This window comes from Ambystoma mexicanum, chromosome 7p (genome assembly GCF_040938575.1).
Source record: "Ambystoma mexicanum isolate Mex_15411 chromosome 7p, UKY_AmexF1_1, whole genome shotgun sequence".
NCBI classification, from domain to species: Eukaryota; Metazoa; Chordata; class Amphibia; order Caudata; family Ambystomatidae; genus Ambystoma; species Ambystoma mexicanum.
In genome coordinates this window covers 37,432,937-37,455,702 of record NC_090939.1, presented here as the reverse complement: position 1 = coordinate 37,455,702, position 22,766 = coordinate 37,432,937, and the positions used below count along the sequence as shown (strand labels likewise).

Sequence of the window (22,766 nt, the reverse complement as noted above, 5' to 3'; positions counted from 1 at the left end):
GCAGGTCGGCTCAGCGTTACCCTCGTCGGATTCTTAGGTCCTGTGGCGACTTCTGAAGATCCAGTCCCAAAAGCCCTGCTTTTATGCAGAAAACCCCCATTCATTCAGCCTAGCTGTCAATCAACACATGCTAAGTGGTGAGCGGGAAGGCTCACTACTTGGGGCCAATCACTCCAGAGTGCGACCAGAGTTGGCAAGGCAACTCGGTCCAGGGTGCCTAAACCCCCTCCCACACCCCTGTGGTAACCCAGACAGAATGGCACCACTTTGGAGGGTCTCTGTACAGAGCCCGCCAAAAGTGGAACAAAGGGCTCGACCTTTGGTTTAGGAGTCACAGAGACGAACACAGACGCCATTTTACAAACCGAGTTCTGGCAGAAAATACCATCCGATAAACCTATTTAAGATAAGTAGATTGGTGGTACGTTACAGATTAACGAGAAAAAGTATCAATCTCCAACAATGGGACGAATCCCATAGGGTTATGTCCGGGGTCGAACATAACAAGTAGTTTCCACTGCCACCAGCCAAAACTCGACGAGGGGGGACGGGACAGTGCCCCCTCGAGTAACAGATCCAGGAGTAATCGAATTAGCCCTACTAGTACGTCCACAATAAGATGGTTGCTACTAGTCCTGTTAGTAAATTTAGGTCTAGTAAAGCCAATGGTGACTTTACATGCGCGGGGAGACAGTAGTCAGTCCCCGGGTATGGAGTCTATGGTGGGGGTCCACTAGGACGCCCCAGTGCTACGGCACATAGGGTGTGGGGTAACACACATAGAAAAACATATGAGACCCTATGGAGTAAAAGACCCCATAGCCCATAGAACACATTGACATTCAAAGGAATTACACACATACATTCCAAGGGTGGGAGGAAAAGAGTCTCACTCGTGGCAGGATGGAAAAAACAAACTCCCGAAATCCAGCAAAGCTGCTGGGGGACTCACTAGGTTAGGAAATTCAGCCTAAACAGAGAATTCTCCCTAACACCTTTTGTTAGGGAGAATTCTCCAAATGTGCTAATTTCCCTTACCTTTTGAGACCCCAGCAACTTTGCTGGATTTCTGGAATTTTATTTTTTTTTACCTGGGAAGAGTGTGAGCCTTTTTTTCCCACTCTTCCATGTATTTTGTGTGTGTTTTACTTTTGTGTTCTTTGGTTATGGAGTTTTAAAACAACTCCATTGGCATCATGTTTTTCTGTGTGTCATACAGCACCTTCAGTGTAGTGACACAGGGGTGTCTTTCAGACTCCTCAAGGTTTAAATACCTTGTGGGTCATTACGACCCAGGCGGTAAGTACACCAACTTTACCACCATGGTGTAAACTACGTTTACACCATGGTGGATGGCGGATTTACCGCCCCATTCCAAGGTGAGTGGGGCGGTAAATCCCCATTTCCCATTTTACCCTTCCCCATTCCCATTTATGCCCCATAGGGCATAATGGGAGTGGGGAAGGCGCTAATTACGCCACCGTAAATTACGGTGGCGTAATTAGCATCAAGGCGGTTTAGCGCCATGGATTTTAACGGCTGCTAAAAGCAGCAGTTAAAATCGGAATCAGGCTTTAAGGGTTAACGACGGCGTTAACCCTTAACGCCTGAGTTGTAATGAGGCCCCTTCTCTGGGACTGACTACCATCTCCCAGAGCATATAAAGTTAAATTGGCTTTACTAGTCTCTTTAAATTTACTGACCCAGCACACACTATCTTATTATAGAGTGCTGGAGGGGTTGCCTCGCTTCCCCTGAGTCAAAACACTCATGTAACAGTAAAATGTTACCTTTTCGTATTTTAAATGGCTGGTGGCAGTGGTTTAGATCAACTACCGTGATTTTTCTCGACCGCTAACAACGGTAGCTCAAAATCAGGGGTAGCCATGTTTTTCAATATGGCGCCCCAAATCCTATTTGTAAAAACAAAATCTGGTCATCTTTTTTCGCCATTTGTTTTAGGAAAAGCCCTTCTTGTGTGTTACTCTGTGCGCCAAACCAGGTTTGGTTCCTTTGTTCGTGCCCTTTGGCGGGCTTCAGTGCTGAAGCCCTCCTCTGGTGCCTGTGTGTCTGGGGTGGACAGGATGTGAGGGAGGTGCCCAAAACTCCCTGTGCTTAGTCTCCTAGGAGACCTGAATGCATTCTGGTGTGATTGGCTGGCTGATTGTCTGGCAAGGACAGCCACCCTGCTGGGTGAGTGACAGCCAGGCTGAATGAATGGGGGGAAAACTGTTTAAAAGCAGGTCTCTGGGACTTGGAAAGCAGAGTCGACCACTGGAACGAAAGAATCGAAGACAAGCTGAAGGAAGAGGACTGCTGCAACTCCTGGACGACCGGTGAAGCCCTGCTGCAGGTCCGAATTGCCTGAAACTCCCTCGACAGAGAAGCCCTTCAAGGTTAACTTCTTCCCTTGAGTTTGGTGGGAACAACCAACTCGCAAGCCACCTGGACACCGTCCTATTCTGGTTGAATGTTCATCAGAGAGCTGTTGAAAACCGGATAGCCAGAGGGAAGGAAACCAGCTTGTGGACTTTAAGGCACTCACACCTTAAACCAACGTCTTGCTACAGCTTTTGGCCTCTTCCCTGGGCAGTGCAGGAACCTCTCGACGTCCTCCTTCTTGTCCCCACGACTGACAGCGAGATCTGCTCGAACTGTCAGGAACAACTGCCTCAGGTACAGCTTTCTTCATTTAAAAAGGTACTGTGCAAACTCGGTCCGGAAATCTTTTCAGCCATCGAGAAAGTGCATGAAACTTTCCTTAACTACGAAGGCTTGTCATCCCCTAAACATGCGTCAAACTTTTTGCCTAGCCAAATTCTTTAAAAATCTGTGGCAAAGACTTAACCGTTATATACCAGAACTGTGCTATCCTATACAAAAAACTCTGAACCATTGACTTTGGCCCAGGCCTGTTGAGAAGAATTGCTGGTTGTATTTAACTGAAACCCTTTGCCCTGCCTATGAATGTATTTAGGCTGTCTATTCTTATAACCTTGTCTTTTCCCTCCTTTATTAAGTATCTGAAGTGCCATTTTGCTCCTACTTCATTTTTGAGCTAAACTTGTTCAGTTACTTACCGGTTGGATTTTTGTGGTGTATTAGTGTGTGATATTGAGCTGCTTATGCTTGTGTAATGTTTTATAAATGATTGAGTAAATAAATGTATATTCTTTTACTAAGAAACCTTGAGTAAGTGTTTACTTGAATCACTGTATTGGTTGGTCCTTTGTGTAACTTGTTCTACTGCTCACTTTCACTCTTGAGGTAAGTCTCTAGCTGCTCAGCCATCGCTACCACTTTACTGAGTAGTACAGGCTTGTACCAAAGATGAAATTGTGCTTACACTTGTAGTTCTTATTACCTGTAGTGTTCCCAAAGGGTACTGCAGGTGATTCTGCCTAACACCTTTCAAGCTGCCTTTGTAGTAGCCCTTGCGTCTGTCACTTCCATTGGGGCATACAGAAGTATTATCACCTTGTTCACTTTTCACACTGGTTTCTCTACAGCAGGCACTTGCTGACATAGAAGTATTTATAGCTTTTCAGTAGGTATTTCCTGTGTCAGCTCCCTGCTGACCGGCCATATCATGATAATCGGCAGCTATTAACCCCCAGCTGTATTTCTTTGTCTCCCTTGGGATGTATGTAGCTCACAGCTGCCTCGGACTGTTTTCTGTTCGACACAAGTGGGGCACCCAACCCTTATGTTGAACTTTCCTGTGATCTCTTCAAGGCTATATGCCACTTGAGCTCATTTCCTGTGATGTCATCATCATGCTAATTACTATTTTTGAAACTTTAAGATTTGTACCGATTTTTGGTCACAGCATGTTGGCATGTATGCCCGGATTGTGCTCCGGTGAGCTGCGCTCCACATGGCTACCTAATATCAAAACTCCACACACCGGTATACCATGTACACAATAATAATATGCTCCCTCATGCAAAATTCAATACACACGGTTGTCATATCAAATACACAATAATACAATGTGAGAGAGAGGTAGGCAGGGTGTAGAGATATCGCGAGACCTCCTGGTCTCGCGAGATCTCGCCCTAGGTGGAAACGCCGCCCCCGCGCTTCCCGCGCAGAGAAGCCTGGAGCAAGGGCACGGAGCAGCATCAGCTCCTGCCTACTCTTCCACAGGACTGGCCAGCTGGCCTTCCTAAGCAACAAGAGACTTTTATTCACGGCACCTGAGTTAAGGGAATGTTGCCCTTTTGGCATTACCTTAGTTAAGTTGCAGTTCGTAAGTTGCTGTTTGTAACAAATAAATCAACGCTTTCCCAAGCCTCTGAGTCTCCTGCGCATCATTCCAGTGATTATACTACATAATTGGCGATGAGGATCACCACCGGATCAGCGCGGTGCCATGCAAGGGGCAACACCACCACCACCTTTCCTCCAGACTCCAGGTAGACCAGCCATTCCATGGCCACAATGGCAACCTTTATTCACCACGTATGTGGAGGCCTTGGGTGGTGGAGGCTACTCAGCGGCGAAACGCAGGGCGATGCTATTAAATGCCCTGGGCGTCGAGGGACAGAGGGTGTTCCAGAGTCTCAACCCGGAGCTGGTAGCAGGTGACAATGACGACGTATTTAAGGAAGCCGTGAGAAGAATTGTCAAGCGGTTCGCCAGTAAGGAGAATACAGTCCTACACAGGATAAGATTTTACAGCCGCAAACAAGCCACGAACAAGAGGCGTCAGAACCAGTAGACGACTATGTGACCAAGCTGCGTGAGTTGGCGGCGCTATGCAACTTCGGAAACAACGCTGAAAGTTTGATTTGCGACATGCTAGTGGTTCATACCAACAGCAGGAAGGTGCAAGATAAGTTCATACTGGAGAAAGAACTGCAACTAGAGAAAGTGGTTGAAATAGCGAGAGCAGTGGAGGAGACAGCAGGCAGGAGGAAAGAATACGCAAGCGGACACAGCCAAGCCGAAGTACAAGCAGTAACCTTCCGCCCAAAGAAAGAGAGGCCGGTCCCGGACTCGAGAGAAGGGAATGGGTGAGAAAAGAACCGTTGAAATGCCACAGGTGCACCAGCACGAAACACTTAGCGTATGACAAAGAGTGCCCGGCAAGGGACAAAGAATGCTCGGTGTGCAAAAAGATTGGACATTTCTCCATAGTGTGCCGATGGCGCAACAAAAAATCACCAGTGTCAATGCCGAACACAATACAGAGAGAGATTCGTCCTCGGATGAAGAAGGGAGACCTACCGTCATAATGGTGAACAGCACGCGAGCCAGAAGAGAGAAGCCTCACTGTGCCATCAAAATCAATGGATTGGAAACAAGAGTCATGGCCGACTCCGGCTCTGACCTAACCATAATACCGCTGCGCACGTACAAGGAGATGATGGGCACAGAGACAGTCCAAGTGCTCAGCACACGGCACAGGCCTACAGTGTTCGGTGGTGCGTCAGTAGACCTGCTTGGCTACATCAGAGGCAAAGTGGAGTTCAAAGGGAGAGAGACCACCACCAAAGTCTACTTCAGCCAAGAAGGCCCGGCAGTGCTAGGTTGGGATGACCAAGCAAAACTGAAAATCATGCTGGACCCCAGCACAGAGTATCAAGTACTGTCAGTCAATTACAGAAGAGCGCTGGTAGCGAAGGAAGATTACCCAAAGCTATTTTCGGAAGAGCCTGGACACATCAAGGGCTTCGTCCACAAAATACTACTTAAAGCCAACGCAGACCCGGTCAAACACAGGGTAAGACCGGTACCGGCAACCGCAAGAGACACCCTCAGAAATCAACTGAACAACATGAAGAAAGATGGCACGATCGAAGAAATTGAACCATCTGAGTGGTTGAGCCCAGTCGTGCTCATTAAGAAACAGAACTCACAAGAGCTGAGGGTATGCATCGATCTCCGCAGTCTAAACCTGGAAGTAATCGCGGACAGTTACCCTTTGCCAAGTATCAATGAATTAATCGTCATGATGAAGGAGGCCAAAGGGTTCTCAAAATTAAACATGAGGAATGCGTACCATCAAATACAGCTACATAAAGAATCCAAACCACTAACTGCCTTCATCACTCCGTTTGGCACCTTTCAATTCACAAAGATGCTGTTTGGCCTATCATCTGCAGCCTCAGCGTTTCAGCGCATGATGGACGTCTTACTATGGAACGTCAAGAACGTGTCCTACTTTCAGGATGATATCCTAGTATACGCTGCAAACGAACAGACACATGACGCCACATTGAAAACAGTGCTCACCAAACTTCAAGAAACAGGAGTAAGATTAAGGTACGAAAAATGCGTGTTCAAGGCACAAGAAGTTGAGTATTTGGGGTACAAGATATCAGAGCAAGGAATAAGCCCCAAGCAAAACTTACTACAAGCAATAATCAATGCTCCCAAACCCACCAACAAAGATGAGGTGAGGTCATTTCTCGGGTTGGCAGAGTACTATGCCAAATTCATCCCCAAATTCTCTGAAACCTCAGCGCCACTCCGCAAACTTCTCAAAAAAGGGTCAGAATACACATGGCAAGAAGCCCAGAAGAAAGCTGTAGAAAGCATCAAACGACACATAGTGGATGTGCCGTGCCTGCAACCGTTTAACCCAGACTGGAGTACAGCCATCACCACGGACGCCAGTGCCTATGGTTTAGGAGCCGTTCTTACCCACGAAAAGGGTGACACGAACACGTGGTAGCGTTTGCTTCTGAAGCCTTATTGTCAGCCGAACAAAATTACTCCACCATCGAGAAGGAGATGCTGGCGTGTGCATGGGCCGTGGAACATTTCAGGACATACGTGTGGGGCACGAAGTTCAAGTTAATTACCGATCATAAACCCCTCATCCATATGCTCAGCCCAGGCGGCACCAAAGTGTTGACGCCCAGATTAGCACGCATAGCTGCCAAGCTGCAAGAACACACTTTTGAGGTACAACACATTTCAGGGTGGAAGAACTCGCAGGCAGACTGCATGTCAAGATTACCAGAAGGAAAAGACAATGCTACCACCTTCTTGCAAGAAGAGTGTATCGTGGCATCCATCACTGATCTCAAGGCCCCAGACTACTTAGAGCTGAGTGAGAGACATTAGATGGAAGAGGACGGAAAAGACCCCAGCATGGTGAGGATCAGAGAATGGGTCAAGAAAGGATGGCCAGATGAAAGAGCAGTGCCAGAAGGATTGAGACCATATTGGAAAGGGGCAGATGAAATCTCCGAAATTGACAGCATAGTCATGAAGACCGACCAAGTAATTCCACCCACAGGCATGAGGAAAACCATCCTGTGTAGGGCCCATGCAGGCCATTTGGGGAATACCATGACACGGCGCAGAGTGAGGGAAGCCTACTGGTGGCCGTCTATGGATCAAGAGATCCGCTCCATGATAGGGAGGTGCCATGAGTGTCTCAACAGTGACAAGCGCCTAAAAATCAGACAAGCGCCCATGATTCCCACAGAAACCCCCGAAGCGGTGTGGTCAAAAGTAGGCCTGGACTTTATAGGACCACTGGAGGCAATGGCACCTGAACATCACTATGGCATAGTGCTGGTAGATTACTTATCAAAGTGGGTCGAAGCCGAGTTTGTCCCCAACATCACAACGACCACCGTAATAGAAGTTCTTACCGCCATCAGCCAGAGGGAAGGGCTCCCCAGTGAGTTAGTGACAGACAATGGGGTACAGCTCATATCCAGAGACATGAAACTATTCCAGAAGAAGCACAACATCCATCAGAAGAAAGCGGCCCTGTATCATCCCCAAGCTAATGGGCTCGTGGAGAGGGCCAACAGGTTTATCAAAGGAGCCATCCAATTAGCGACTGCATCGGGAATGGATCCGCTCAAGACGACCAAGGAGGCCATTGCGGCTCACAGACTGACTCCCAACGGGATCACCCACATTTCCCCTTTTCGCATGTTGAGAGGGAGAAGGGCAGCCTCCACACTAGTGCCATCATGGTTAGCCAGAGTAAGAGAAGACGAGGAAGTGGACATGTCAGAAGTGGTGTGGAGAATAGAAAACAGCAAAGCACGCATGAAAAGGTGGAGTGACAGAAGAAGAAGAACAAGGCAAATGTCAGATGTGACTGAAGGAGATTTGATCAAAATACGGTTGCCGGCCAAGGATCAAGTTACGGGTTCAATGTTCAGCAGACCCGTAAGGGTAGTTCACAGAGGAACCAATTATGTCCGCACCGAAGACGGGCGCACATGGAACATGGAGATGGTAGCCATGTTTGAAAAGAAGCAAGGGAGAGAAAAGACCCATGAAAGATCTGAAACCGAGGAGGTAATGGACGATGAGAGAGAGAGAGAGAGAGAACAAGAGCCAGGAACTGACAGAAGAGAAGTAGAAGAAGAAGTTGAAGCTAATGCACCCGTAGAAGAGCAAGCAGATGACCATGAGCAAGACACCCGCAGCGAGAGAGACGACCGGCCGAAAAGGGAACACAGAAGACCGGTGAGATACAATGACTATGGGCCTCATTACACGGAAGGCGGTAATGGTTAACGGCCACCGTTAATGGTAACGGTGACCGTTAACCATTACCGCCTTACTACGAGGTCCCTTAGCGGGTTGGTGCTTTAACGCCTGCTTTTTGCAGGCGTTAAAAACCAACCCGCTAAGGGACCTAGGAGCTAATTACGGCACCGCAAAATTGCGGTGCCGTAATTAGCGCCTTTCCCATTCCCATAGAGCCCTATGGGGCAGAAATGGGAATGGGGAAGGGCAATGGCGGAAGGGGGATTTACCGCCCTTCCAACCTTGGAATGGGGCGGTAAATCCCCTTTCCGCCAAGGCGGTGCCGGTATTTTACCGGCATGAGCCATGGCGCTAATAGCGCCATGCCTCACCGCCTTCCGTGTAATGAGGCCCTATGTTTTGCAATAACTTGTGTTGCATTATCAGAGGGAGGTGTGTAGAGATATCGCAAGACCTCCCGATCTCGTGAGATCTCGCTATAGGTGGAAACGCCGCCCCCGCACTTCCTGCGAGAAGCCTGGAGCGAGGGCACGGAGCAGCATCGGCTCCTGCCTGCTCCTCCACAGGACTGGCCAGCTGGCCTTCTTCAGCAACAAGAGACTTGTATTCACAGCACCTAAGTTAAGGGCTTGTTGCCCTTTTGGCATTACTTCAGTTAAGCTGCAGTTTGTTATTTGCTGTTTGTAATGAATAAAGCAACGCCTTCCTAAGCCTCACAGTCTCCTGCGCATCATTCCAGTGATTATGCTACACTATCCCTCCCGCCAGACCCACAGCACCCTCCCTCCAGACCCGCAGCAATGTGCCCCAACCCTCCCTCCAGATCCACACCCCTGTACCCTGTTAGGCAGAATCACATGTAGTACCCTTTGGGAACACTACATGCAATTAAGACTACAAGTGTCAGTACAAATTCACATTTGGTACAAGCCTGTACTACACAGTAAAGTGGTAGCAGTGGCTGAGCAGCCAGACCTATCTCAAGAGGCAAGTGAGCAGTACAAGTGGTTACACAAAGGACTTGAAGTGGAATATCTCTCGCACAGTTTCCCCGCTCGTGCCATGTCATGTACCCAACCCACGTGATCAAGAAGAGGCAAAACCCACGTGATCAACAATTGACTGACCGTTGCTAAGGTCCGTTTCTCAGAACTGACGATCGTGGTACAGTTCACTTCCGGGGCCCTATGTGGCTCGCGACTCCGCTTCCGGCTCTGAGTGTTGCTGTGGTGTTTTCGCGAGGGGAGGAGGCCCAGGCGCCTGAGGAGGAGAGCGCGGCGCCTCTGCACATGGAGCACCTGGCGGCCACGGAGGAGAGCGCGGCGCCTCTGCACATGGAGGCCCCGGAGGAGGCCCAGGCGGCCGCGAGCGAGGCGCCTCCTCGCACGAACAGCTTCCTCTTCGGCTGCGGGCTGAGTGCTATTACGAGGAAGGTCTCCTTCCCCGGCGGCGGCGATGACCTGAGGGAGCAGCTCACCCTGCGCACGGTCAGCCTGGGCCTCGGCGCCCCGGACGTGCTGCACGTGTTGGAGGTTCTGGGGGAGACCCAGGAGGGCACAATACGAGTGCCTGTGGCCACCCTCCGTCCCTCCCTTCTCACCTCCGTGTACCTGGGGGGCCTGGAGCTGACCCCGCCCGTCACTTTCTGGCTCACGGCGGGCACCGGGCCCCTGTACATCAGCGGCCAGCACCTGGTGGCCATAACGGAGAGCGAAGCGGCCGCCAAGGCATTGGTTGAGAGGGAGGCAGCCGCTGCCAAGGCATCAGCAGAGAGGTTGGCAGCTGCCAAGGCACCGGTGGAGAGGGAAGCAGCCGCCTCCAAGGCAGCAGCGAAGAGGGAAGCGGCAGCCAAGAGGAAAGCTGCCTTCAAGGCATCGGCGAAGAGGAAAGCAGCCTCCAAGTCATCGGCGGAGAGGTTGGCAGCTGCCAAGGCACCGGTGGAGAGGGAAGCAGCCGCCTCCAAGGCAGCAGCGAAGAGGGAAGCGGCCGCCAAGAGGAAAGCTGCCTTCAAGGCATTGGCGAAGAGGGAAGCAGCCGCCTCTAAGGCATAGGTGGCGGAGGAAGCAGCCGCCGCGAAGGCATAGGTGGCGGAGGAAGCAGCCGCCGCCAAGGCATAGGTGGCGGAGGAAGCCGCCGCCTCCAAGGCATAGTTGGAGGAGGAAGCAGCCGCCGCCAAGGCATAGGTGGCGGAGGAAGCAGCCGCCGCCAAGGCATAGGTGGCGGAGGAAGCAGCCGCCGCCAAGGCATAGGTGGCGGAGGAAGCAGCCGCCTCCAAGGCATAGGTGGCGGAGGAAGCAGCCGCCTCCAAGGCATAGGTGGCGGAGGAAGCAGCCGCCGCCAAGGGATCGGCGAAGAGGGAAGCAGAGCGGAACCAGGTCGTAGGGCAAATGAAAGAGAAACTGGTCTCCCTCTGGGCCCGGCCTCATCCCCGTAATGTTTAGTATTTTTCGGCAGGTGGCTCGCCGAAACTCTGATGTTGCAGCATTTGTGGGAGTTTGTGCTGTCAGAAAAACTAAATGAACCACTAGCAACAAGTGAAATGATCCCCCTCCTGACCGTACACCAAATTAAAGAGGCACTTGTCTCCCACTTGTTAAAGGAGGGGCCCCATCCCCGAATCTTTCAGCAAGTTTCATAAATTCGTTCGCTGCGGCTTTCGCTTTGAGGAACATCTGATTGTGCAGCAGTTGTGGGACTTTGTACTGTCAGAAAAATTAATGGTGCCGCCAGCAAAAATTGAATACTGTTGGACCAGCGAAGAAGCACAGTGGACCATAGAACAAATGTTAAAGGTATTTGTACCGCGCACAGTCACCGACGGAATTGGTCCCAGGCGCTCTGGCTGTTCTGTAAATGATAAGGTGGGATGGGTTAGTAAGGTGAAGAGGGAGTGTGCGGCTTGTGGTGCGAGAGATGGTTGTGTGAGTTTTGAGTGAGATAAGTATGCAGAGTTTGAGGTTATATTGGTTAGTGGGTTACCTGACCTTTAGCATGCTAATATTCACAGTTTTCTCTAAGTGATCAGTCCTACCTAGAAGCGGCGCAGGCTAATGTTCACAGTTCTATCTAGGTGTGGGCATGCTAACATTCATAATGTTATCTAGGAGTGGCGCAGGCTGGTGTTCACAGTTCTAAGTGTGGCACATGCTAACATTCGAGTTTCATCTAGGCGTGGGCATGCTATCCTTCAATCAAAACCTATCTAGATGCGACGCAGGCTAATGTTCCCATTCTATCCAAGCGTGGATTTTCTGGAGTAGAGTGATTGCTCTACTCCCCACCCATGCCACACTCAGTTTTTGTTGGTGTCTGTTGACTGCTGGCAAATGAAAAAGAGACTGGTCTACCTCTCCAGCCGGTGCCGCATCGTTTCATAAGTTCACTGCCTGCATTTTATGGACAGCCGACCCTCAGATTGTGCAGCAGTTGTGGGAGTTTGTGCTGTCAGAAAAACTAAACAAGACGCCAGCTCCACTAACCGTAGAACAATTGAAAGAGAAACTCGTCTCCCTCTCAAAGCACAAAGTCATTCTCAAAATGATGGAAACATTTCGGAAGTTCGCTGACTCCGCTTTAGGCACAAACGAACCTCTGATTGTGCAGCAGTTGTGGGAGTTTGTGCTGTCTGAAAAATTAAACCTACCCCCACCATCCGGAGAAAGGAAACCCCCCTCCTGACCGTAGAGCAAATGAAAGAGAAACTTGTCTCCCTCTTGTTAAAGCGGGCGTCATCCCCGAAACTGTCATAGTTTCAGAAGTTCGTTCGCTCCGCTGTTCGTGCGGAGGAAACTCTGATTGTGCAGCAGTTGTGGGAGTTTGCGCGCAACAGACTAACAGAGGCGGGCACTGTTAGTTTCTGGGCAGATGAATGAGAGTGGGTTTGTTTTATGGCCGTTTTTGCTATTGGTGTTAAACCGATATCCATAGGAACTCATTGCCAAATATTACATTAAAACGTGTTCCCGAAAAAAAAGTGTCTCTTTTGTGTTGATACATTTTGGATTTTTGTTGCATAGTGCAATATACTGTGTTCCGATGTATTCAAGCGGGTACATATCCAACTTAAACGCATGGCGTTTTGATTTTTATACTCTCCAGTATAACATGTGCAAAAATATCAACATCATGCGTTTTGCCTGTTTTTTTTTTTTTTTGTTTATTTGGATGGCTTTCAGTTAATTTCAAGTCCACACATATTGAGGGGGTGGAGGGACCTGTGTAAAAAGAATTGTGCATGCAAATACTCAATTTTGCGTTGATTCTGAGCATGCTAAAAACTTTGAAACCTAAATACTGCTTGGTTCAAGCGAAATGGAACTTGATTGAGGGTGGGGTAAAACTGCAATTGAAAGTGGAGTAAAACACTTTATTCACGTAATTAGGCATGGTAATCAATCAGAATGGAAAACGGGGTCTCTATGAAGCAGCTTATGTAAGAAAGATAAAGGTGGACATATGTGGGGAAGTGTATTTCCCAAAGTGAATGGCGATGGGGTTGTTCTCTTAGAGCAGAAGGGAGATTTTAATTGTAAAATTTCGAATTGCAAGGTGGATGAGGTATGGGCTCATAAGAACCTGTGGTGGAGAAGATTCATTGAATTATGTCCAATTGGCATGGTCCTGGCTGGCAGGGGTTCTACTTCCTACATTGAGAGTAGCCCCAGGGATGGATAAGTTACCAACACCACACTGGCCAAATGGGTGTTAACCTATATGAGAACCCGAAGCATCATGCAAGAGTGATTGGTCTGGCTTCTGACCCTTTATGTACAAAGCAGGAGGACGCAGACGGATGTGTTGCTGGAGACAGGAGCCACCTCTAGGGAGGGGTCCCTGGGAGCCCTAACCCACTGGGAATGCATGGCCAGGAGGAGACGTACAAAGCACAGGCTGCCCAGCATCCAGCGACCTGAATGACTGGCACGGTAGTGACACAGCAAGTCGGAGGAAGACTGGTGCAAGTTCTGCTTGACGCAGAGTCCAACAAGAAGACTGAGAAGTCCAGACTGAACTCGAATCTCCTGAGGAGTACTGTCATCAGAAGTACGTGGTTGCACCAGTGAACTGTGTGAGAGTAGGCAAGGTCTGACCTGCCACCACAAGGTGGGGCAAGAGCGGAAATACCCGACTTTTGGGTGAACACAGCAGAACCCCAAGCTGGGGTGAGAAAGGTCCCTAAGGGTGAACCTTTTGGAGCCTCAAGACTGTCAGAAAGAAGAGCCCCAAAATGGGGTATGGGAGAAAAGGCACCCACAGTTGCGTGGGTGCGTGAAGGCCCTGGTTGGAATGATACACCAAACGGTGGGTGGTAGAGAGATACGGCCCCAAGGCAGCTACATTAGGTTGGATGCCAAGTCCGGCCCATCTTGAAAACTCCCTAGACGCACCTGCCGCAGGGGTCCTAAACCCAGATTATCTGGAAGAGGGGAAGTTACTGATACACAATGCTGAAAGACATACCCATACTGTCAAAACTTGGGAGCCCGTAGACCAGGGAATCCTTGAGGCGAGCCCTGATGGCACGCAGCACAAGGACTCCAATATGCAATGAGGTGACCCCAGCTTTGGGCATGCCGATAACCTAGATGATCAGCCCCCGTCTGATGGAGATACCACCACCCTACCAGATCTAGCGTTCGCACAAAGAAGCAATCTGAATCTGGCAGATGCCTTTGCGAGTGTTATCCCAGAAGAGAAAGGCCTGGAGATGTATTGTATTTGTCATTTATATAGTATAGTGCCCATTGTCCATGTGTATGGCCTCAATCCGCTTTGTTTGGAACGCCCTCAGGACCGAAGTCCATGTGTGGGAGATTCTGAGAGTACATTTTAAAGATGCGTGTATGCACTTTGCCAGGCTTAGGACTTAGATGGGCTGGCTAGGCTCCAGTAAGCAGCACAGAGGTGCTATCAGTGGTGTAGGGAAGAGTGTTGGTGCTAGAGACTTGCTAGACCTGATGTTTTTCGTAGGTTGTCGCTGTATACTAATGGTTGAGGTGTTGAGGTACGTCAGGGGTTTCAGTGTGAACGGCTATGCGAGCTGCGAGACCGGAATTGCATATTCCTAGCTGCATCTATAGTGCATGGATGGGGGGCTGTGCCTGCGGCCTGAACTCGGATGGAGTTAATCTTTGTTCATTTTTCTAGGTCCAATGTGATGGCCTGTCTAGATTGAGAGCCTGAGCAGCGGTTGAGGGACTCGGAGGGATGGGGGAGTGATGTACGATCATCTGGGCTTGGGCCAAATTGATCAGTGTGCATAAACGGACCCCCTCTTTTTCTTAGAGGGGGTTAACTGTATCAGGGTTAGGTGGGAGGAGAAGGAACAAGGAGAATCCAACTTATTTCTAGGTGTCATAGGAAGATATTTATGGAGCTTCCCACTTAAAGCAGAGCACCAGGTAGTGGGAAAGATCCAGGACCATGTGTATAGCACATTTTACTGGGTAGGTGTTTACGCTGATGGTCAGGCCTGTGCAGTTTTCCAGAAGACAAGTTCATGCTCCCTTACCTCTCCTGATCATTAAGGTCCTATTCTCTATGGATATAGTGTGAGCCCTCCAAACTGGGTAATGTCTTGGTCGTTTTGGATTGCACTACCTGTTAGCATTTCCCTTAAGGAACAAGATGACTTGTGGAACCCCTCGTCTCTTCTGTCCCGAGTAGGTTTTCTGAATGAAATAGTATAAAATTATACGACCACCATGTCCTGCTTTAAGCAGGCAGTGACGGATATTTTGAACATCAAGACCCTTCACACGTCCATGTACCAGACGGATGGGTTTGTAGACCGGTTTAAACAAATACTTGCCCATATATTGAAAAAACGTGTGGAAATCGATGGGAAGAATTGTTCTCATGATACCCTGGGCCCTCTTTGCAGTACGAAAAATGCCCCAGTCCTCATTGGGCTATTCCCTTTTGTTATTGAACGCCAGCAAACCATGAGGTCTGTTATAAGAAACGTGGGAACAGAAAGAAAGGAGGCAGCAACACCCATATCCCAAGCTCCAGATAAGTTGAGGTCCCACATAAAGGAGTTTACAGAGATTGTTAATTATCTCTCAAAAGCTTAGGAAAGAGAGAATTATGACCAGGGGACTGTGTCTAAGTCCTTTGCTGCGAGCGACCCAAGTACTTGTATTTGTACCCACTTTTGATAAGACATTTCTTCTTTTCCAAACGGTATGTAAAATATTTATTGGATATTTGTAAGGTGCCTATACAACAAATGTGTTTCAAGGCGCCAAATGGAAGATCCTGGAACATAAGGGCCCCTGGAACTATCTAGGTTCCCATCCTGCTAAACGCCAAAAGATCCCAACTATCACTTACATTTGCTGAAGCCCATTACTGTCACAATGGTAACACTCCTGTTGGTGGAAAAGAGATGTTAATACAGAAATCATTCTGTCTGAAGCTGCCATGTTAAACTTTGCCTCAGCAAGACTACCCCATTGCTTGCATTATAGCATCATGTCCATGTTAAATTAACTGCTTTTGTGTCTGCACGCGAGGCCCAGGGTTTTCGCCTTGAGCACATTACTCATAGATTTAGGAATGTTCCCCCTGCTCTCCTTTCCCGTAACAGCTATATAAATCGCGTCTGTTAGCACTCTTGCACTCCCTCCCACGGTATGCAGCCTTGCAAGTCAGCATGTGCTCACCGACCCTGGGGTCTCCTTTATGAATAATGATTGCTAGCATCCGCACTGTTTCCCGAAACCTAAGCATAAACCCCATCCATATTTGGAGGAGTTATTCATTGGAATGTGTGTGAAATGGAATTTTGTCAGGCGCTTGTGTGTCACTCTGTAAAAGATATGTCCTGCTTTTGTTTAACAGCCTTATATGGAAATCATTATCGCCGCAGCAGCAGGATATGTGTAGCTTGCAAAATTCCCCACTGTGTCAAGTGTGATGAATTAGCTTGCTTGTACGACCACGCATGCTAAAGGTCACACCTGCATATATGAGTAATGACCATTAGCGATGTCCGGCCTTTGTAAATCTCACCGCAATGTCTGGGAATACAGCCAAAAGTACCTTGGCAAGGAAATGTATGTCTAGAAGTGTCTCATATTCATGCCAGCAATAAGGTTCAATGTAACCATTTGTCTATAAAAAGCACGCTCACTGTAATGTTAGCAGCACACACTAGCAGCATCCCTCTGATGATGTTATGTGTTGGCCCTTCCGCGGAAGCTTTGTTTTTATTGCAATAAATGATTGTTAAACTCACTTACGAGTGCGTTTATTTTGACGGAGACCTCCGCCTGGTGAATTTTAGCATTTATAAAATTGGCGTCCCTGGCTGGGGCCCTTGCAGATGCAGTCCATCCCTTTGATGCGTGCCTTCCATTGAGCTCCTGTCTCCGGCGACTACTTACTGGGCCCAAATGCCATTGCACCTTTGCTGCAAAAAAAAAACGCAAGTTCTCATCTTGAGACGGAGATCAGGACAAAGGAGAACCAGACAGAGGGGAGGTCTCCTTGGTGCGGTGAGTGAATTGTATCTGTATTGGTGGACGGTAAGCCACAATTGGTATCAGTTTTATGGTACATATTATTTGATCTTTGAAAAGGATATTATTAATAATGGGAAACTTGTGCGACCTTAAATAAGAATGAAGAACCTATGCATGCGCCCGCTGAAGGCACTCCATGTTACACCATGTTAACCAATTATGGGCTGGGGGCTGTGGAATTTTGTAAAAACTGGGAAGAATATACCAAGAAGTCTGTTGAATTCCGTTGGCCAAAAGCAGGTACCTTTTGTATACACACAATTGAATACCTGGAATTAGTACTAGTAAGGAGAAAGGTCCGCCCCGCCCAGCACGATGCTATTCGCCAATGGCGAACAGAAGCAATAAAGCAGAAAATGTCTCAAAATAAAAAGGATAGGAAAAAGCAGAAGCGAACCTATGTGAATTAGATAACCAAGAGTTTGAGCATCAGCTAGATGTGGGAGACAGAGCTGCATTAATAAAAATTAGCAAAGGGATGTACCCCGCCCTGCCAAAACAGACAAAAGAAACACATAAGGTGTGTAATAGTAGTGATCCGGAGCACGAGAAAACAAACGAGAGCCTTCTGCGATTAGTGACCCCGGCCACAGTGGCTACAGCCCCGCCACCTTGTAAAGGGACAGTAACAAAAGGGACAATGGATGAAGGCACCCCAGAGGAAGAGGAAAGACGAGCAAGTAGAAACGAAAGATTGGCCCCACAAAGGTCATTGGAACTACGACAAATAGCACAGCGTGTTTTTGACAAGGGAGGGGGATGACCCCGATGTATTGGAGGACCTAAAGAAATGCACAAAAAGGGAATTTAGGCAGGTGGTGGGATTCCATGGCGGTATAGTTCATGAATGGTTAAAAAAGGTTTCATATAACTGGACTAGAAAGTTGACAGATCTTTATGATACCCTCAGTACCGAATCTGACCGATCATACTTATGGGATTTATATACACGAATCGACTTAGCGGTTCAGGGGTTAAAAGGAGAATACGCAAACCAACAGGAAGGGGAACGATTAGAACGACAGAAAAAGGAGGAGCTATTGGCCCAGGCTAGGGGAAAAGGGAAACAGCTTGCCGAACAGGTGATGGACAAAACTGAAAAGAAAACAGTGAATGGATGGGTATATATAAAAGCCAGGATACGGCGGTACAGGTTGCGTGGTTGATTTTAATAGAATTGGTAGAGTTGGAATGTGATGAAACGCGTGATGAAGGGATTTGTAAAACCGCACGAGAATGCGAACGAGAGATGGAGAGGATAGGTCAAGAGTGGGACAGAAGAGAAAAGAGGATATGTAAATTATTCCAGAACCTAGTAGAGTCCATGATTCCAACAATCATTGCTATGCCTCTTCGGGAATGTGCCCCAACAGTGACAACTAGCGATCAGGGTGAAGTAAAATATACCAAAACCTATGTATATGTTCCCCTGACTCGATCCGAGTTAATGAGCATTGCCAAAAGTACCCCTGACCCTAGAACGAACGCAGCAGGGTTTTACAAAGAATTAAGAACACTGTTTAAAGCAGGGACTTTAACCTTTGAGGATGTGAATACCGTTATGGCCATGGTAACCCCTAGTGAAATTTGGGATCCTTTTAGGGGCAGAGACCATGACACCCTGAACTGGACTGCACTACAGAAAGCTAGCGAAGAGCGCCCCCCTACTGACCCTCTCCCTGACGATATAAAAAACTTAGGAGTGCGCATTTTGACAGCTCTTACCACAGTTTTACCTGAGACAGATGTAAATGTTGAAAAACTAGATGCTATAGTGCAGGGGCCCAGCGAAGGCGTAGGGGAATATTTCCTGAGATTTGAAGGAGCCTTTCAAGCACACAGTGGGCAAACAACCAGTAGTGTCACGGGCCAAAGGTACTTCGCTATGGGGCTTGTAAAAGGGTTAAGGAAAGGAATTAAAGGCCCCTTGAAGTTGGGGGAGAGTACATGGCAGGCTTGTACTCCTCACCAAATTCTGGAAATGGCAAAATAATATGAGCGACAGGAAACAGAAGAAGTGGAGGGAAAGAAACAAGCTGAGAAAGCTCTTAAGCACAAAGTGTTAATGCAACTGTTGGTACAGACACCTCATAATAAACCAAAGGACCAGAGACCTCAGGTAAGAAACACTACAGGTAACACTGCACAATGGACACCCCCACGAATTGATCAGTGCTCATTTTGCAAGCAGACGGGACATTGGAAAAATGAGTGCCCCATATTGATGGCACGGGGTGGTCAACCGGCGGGCGGGAGAGGAAGAGGTCGAGGTGGACCTCATGCGGGGCCACCCCAAGGACAGGAAAGGTTTGTAAACACTGAAAATAATGTATTCTCAACTGGCGCGGCGCAGCGACAAATGGTTGGAGCGAATGGCAATGGGTTTGCGGAAGATGAATTGAGTGGAATGATGTTCTTTGATAATACAGCAGCAATGAGTTGAAACGCCCCTAGTGAACCTGAGGAGGCGGTGCCTGTTCCTATAGACCGAAAAAAAAGGGACCATATGTTAAAATGCAAATAGGACAGCACCCCACCGTTAAATGCTTGGTTGATACTGGGACAGGTAACAGCTCGGTTGACGCCAAGGCCGTCCCCTCAGTTCCACTATCGGGTGAAAATAAGGTTTCTGTAGGGTTCGGTGGGGAACCCATATGTATTCCAGTGTCTCAGAGAGTTGAAACATCTATATGTGGAGTGAAATTGACAAACAAATGGTTACTTACCAACAGGTGTCCTGAGAATCTCCTTGGGTTGGATCTTTTGAAAGGTGGTCAGTCAAAAGGCCGAATACATAATACCGAATGCCAAAAATCTCGAAACCAAAATCTCGAAAAAAAAATATCGAATTATTTATTAATTTATTTATATGCGTTTTTGGGGTCAGGTAAGTAAAAAAAATGGTTAAAATAAAAAAAAAACAAAAAAGGGGATTTGGGGGGGAACCCCCCCATTTCGAAAAAAAAAATGCCAAAAAAAAAATTCGATATTTTTTTTTTTCGGCCTTTTGTCTTCGAGATTTTGGTTTTCGAGATTTTGGTATTCGGTATTATCACTATGAACCCTTTTGAAAGCTCTAAATGCAACCATTTATTGTTCTCCGGCAGGTGTTCGAATGACCATATGTAAAACCAAAGTTGGTGGTTGTTATCTGGCTGAACCATTACCGCCAGAATTGCAGGCACTGCCCGCAGAGCTCTGGGCTGCCGGTAGTAATGATGTAGGTGTTTTGAACATTCCCCCTGTTGTGATCAAGGTAAAACATGGTGTCCCTTTGCCCCGAACCCCGCAGTACAGGATATCCCCAGAAGGGGAAGCAGCATTGGTTAGGATTGTACAGGACCTGATACAGTTTAGGGTTGTTGAAGAATGTGATAACAGTCCCTGTAACTCTCTGGTTCTTCCAGTCCATAAGAAAGGAGATGAAGTGACCCCGTACAGATTTATTATTGATCTCAGAAGAATTAATAAGGTTGTGGACCCCAGGTATCCAGTTGTCCCCAGTGTGACTAGTATTCTCACTATGGTTCCTCCCACATCCACTTATTTTAGCGTCGTGGATTTGAAAAATGCCTTTTTCTCCATACCCATAGCTGAAGAATCCAGATACCTCTTCTCCTTTGTATTAGCACAGCAACAATACAGGTTTTGTCGAGCACCCCAAGGTTACACAGAGAGCCCAGCTATTTTTAGCCAAGCACTAAAACAGCAGTTGGATACAATGTATTGCCCCCTGGTGTAATGCTCATCCAGTATGTGGATGATATTCTTATTTGTGGAGACACTGAACTGAGTTGTAAAGAAGGTACCTTGATTGTGTTACGACATTTGGCATATCATGGTCACAAAGTGTCGCTCAAGAAAATGCAATATGTAATGCCTAAGGTTGATTATTTGGGATATGTCCTCACTGCAGAGGGTCGATCACTGTCACCTGAAAAGGTGCGATTAATTCAAGAAATGCCCTATCCCAGTACCTTTAAAGAATTGAGACGGCTGTTAGGTATCACCTCATATTGCCGCCATTGGGTCCCTGAGTTCTCCCTGCTAGCAAAACCCCTGTTACAATGTTTAAAAACAGAAAAGGATCAGATACCCTTCACCTGCACGCAAGAAATGAGAGAGGCCTGCGACGCTTTGAAAAGCGCCTTGTGTACTGCCCCCGGGCTTGGGACACCCAATTATGACAAGCCATTTACTCTTTTCGTACATGAACAAAAAGGTTGTGCCCTATCTGTATTGACTCAGGAACAAAATGGAAAACAAAGGCCTTGTGCTTATTTCTCTGGCACATTGGACAGTGTGGCTGCAGCACTTCCCCCTTGCATGCGATCAGTTGCCGCAGCAGCGGTAGATCTTAAACAGAGTGCTGGTTTAGTGTTGGGAACTGCTATAATTGTGAGAGTTCCCCCATGCCGTAGATGTGTTGCTCAATAGAACTCAGACTCAGCATCTTACAGCAGCCCGCTTGACACAATATGAATTGACATTGTTTGCACCCAATGTAACTATCATGAGATGCAATACTTTGAACCCAGCTTCACTTTTGCCCTTGCCGAGTGGTGAGGGAGATCAAGACATGCATGATTGCCTTATACGCACTGATGAACAGACCCGAGGTAGGGTCGACCTGAGTGACCTTCCCTTGGAGGGAGGTGATGGGATTCTATTTTGTGATGGCTCATGTTACAAGCTGGAAAGTGGGGAGACAGTGGCTGGGTACGCGATTACAACTGAAAGTGAAATTGTCCATATGGAACGCATACCCAAGTTATCAGCGCAAGCTGCAGAACTGAGAGCATTGACAAAGGCTCTGGAATTAAGCAAAGGTTTAGCTGTAACCATCTATACGGATTCAGCCTATGCACATGGAGTGGCCTTTAATTTTGGCCTGCTATGGAAAGAAAGAGGTTTTCTCACCTCACATGGTACCAAAATAAAACATGGTGATTTGATAAACAAGTTATTAGCAGCATTGGCTGAACCCGCCCAGGTGGCTATAGTGAAGTGCTCCGCCCATAGAAAGGTGGTAGATTTTGTGGGACAAGGAAACGATTTAGCAGACCAGGTGGCCAAATATGCTGCGGAACACTGTAAATTGCCCATTCCAGAGTGTAACGTGATACAAAGGGATGTGGAAGGGAACAAGAATGGTGATGAATTGGAAGAGGACCCTGAGGAGGTAGTGAAGGACATTCAAAAAGAAGCAGCAGATTGAGAAATTAAAACCTGGATTAAGGACAGTAATAATGAACAAACTTCTAAGGGGGTGTGGTTGGACAGAGCGAAAATGAGGTGGTTGCTCCCTGACAGTTATTTGCCCATGGTAGTTGATATGGCACACGGGAATGCCCATGTTAATGCAGGTGCAATGGAGGACATTCTGAGCAAGGTATGGAAGAACCGGAAAATTGGATCATATTGCAGGAGGTTGGCAGCACAGTGTGCCGTCTGCCTCCAGCACAATGTGGGCAAATCTGTGAAGGTACCAGCAGGTCATAGCAGACTCCCTACGCAGCCATTTGAAGTAGTGTATATGGACTTTATACAAATGGAACCAGTTTCTAAACTAAAATATTGTCTTGTCATGAGGTGTGGGTTCTCTGGTTGGACGGATGTTTACCCCCTAAGAGACAACACTGCTATTTCCACAGCTAAATGTACCCTGAAATACTGGGTGCCCCAGTACACGGTGCCCAGCCTTCTGTATTCTGACAACGGAGTACACTTTACAGGTCAAGTTGTGAAGTATGCATGTACTGCCTT

General features: G+C 47.8%; 1 protein-coding gene across 1 annotated transcript; it reads left to right on the top strand.

Annotated features, from left to right (window-relative positions):
• The first annotated feature begins 9,656 nt into the window (after positions 1–9,656).
• Positions 9,657–16,713, top strand: LOC138525656 (nucleoplasmin-like). Its single transcript, XM_069635716.1, has one exon. It carries the CDS (start codon positions 9,660–9,662, stop codon positions 10,521–10,523), a length of 864 nt encoding a protein of 287 aa, XP_069491817.1. The 5' UTR covers positions 9,657–9,659; the 3' UTR covers positions 10,524–16,713.
• Positions 16,714–22,766: the final 6,053 nt, after the last annotated feature.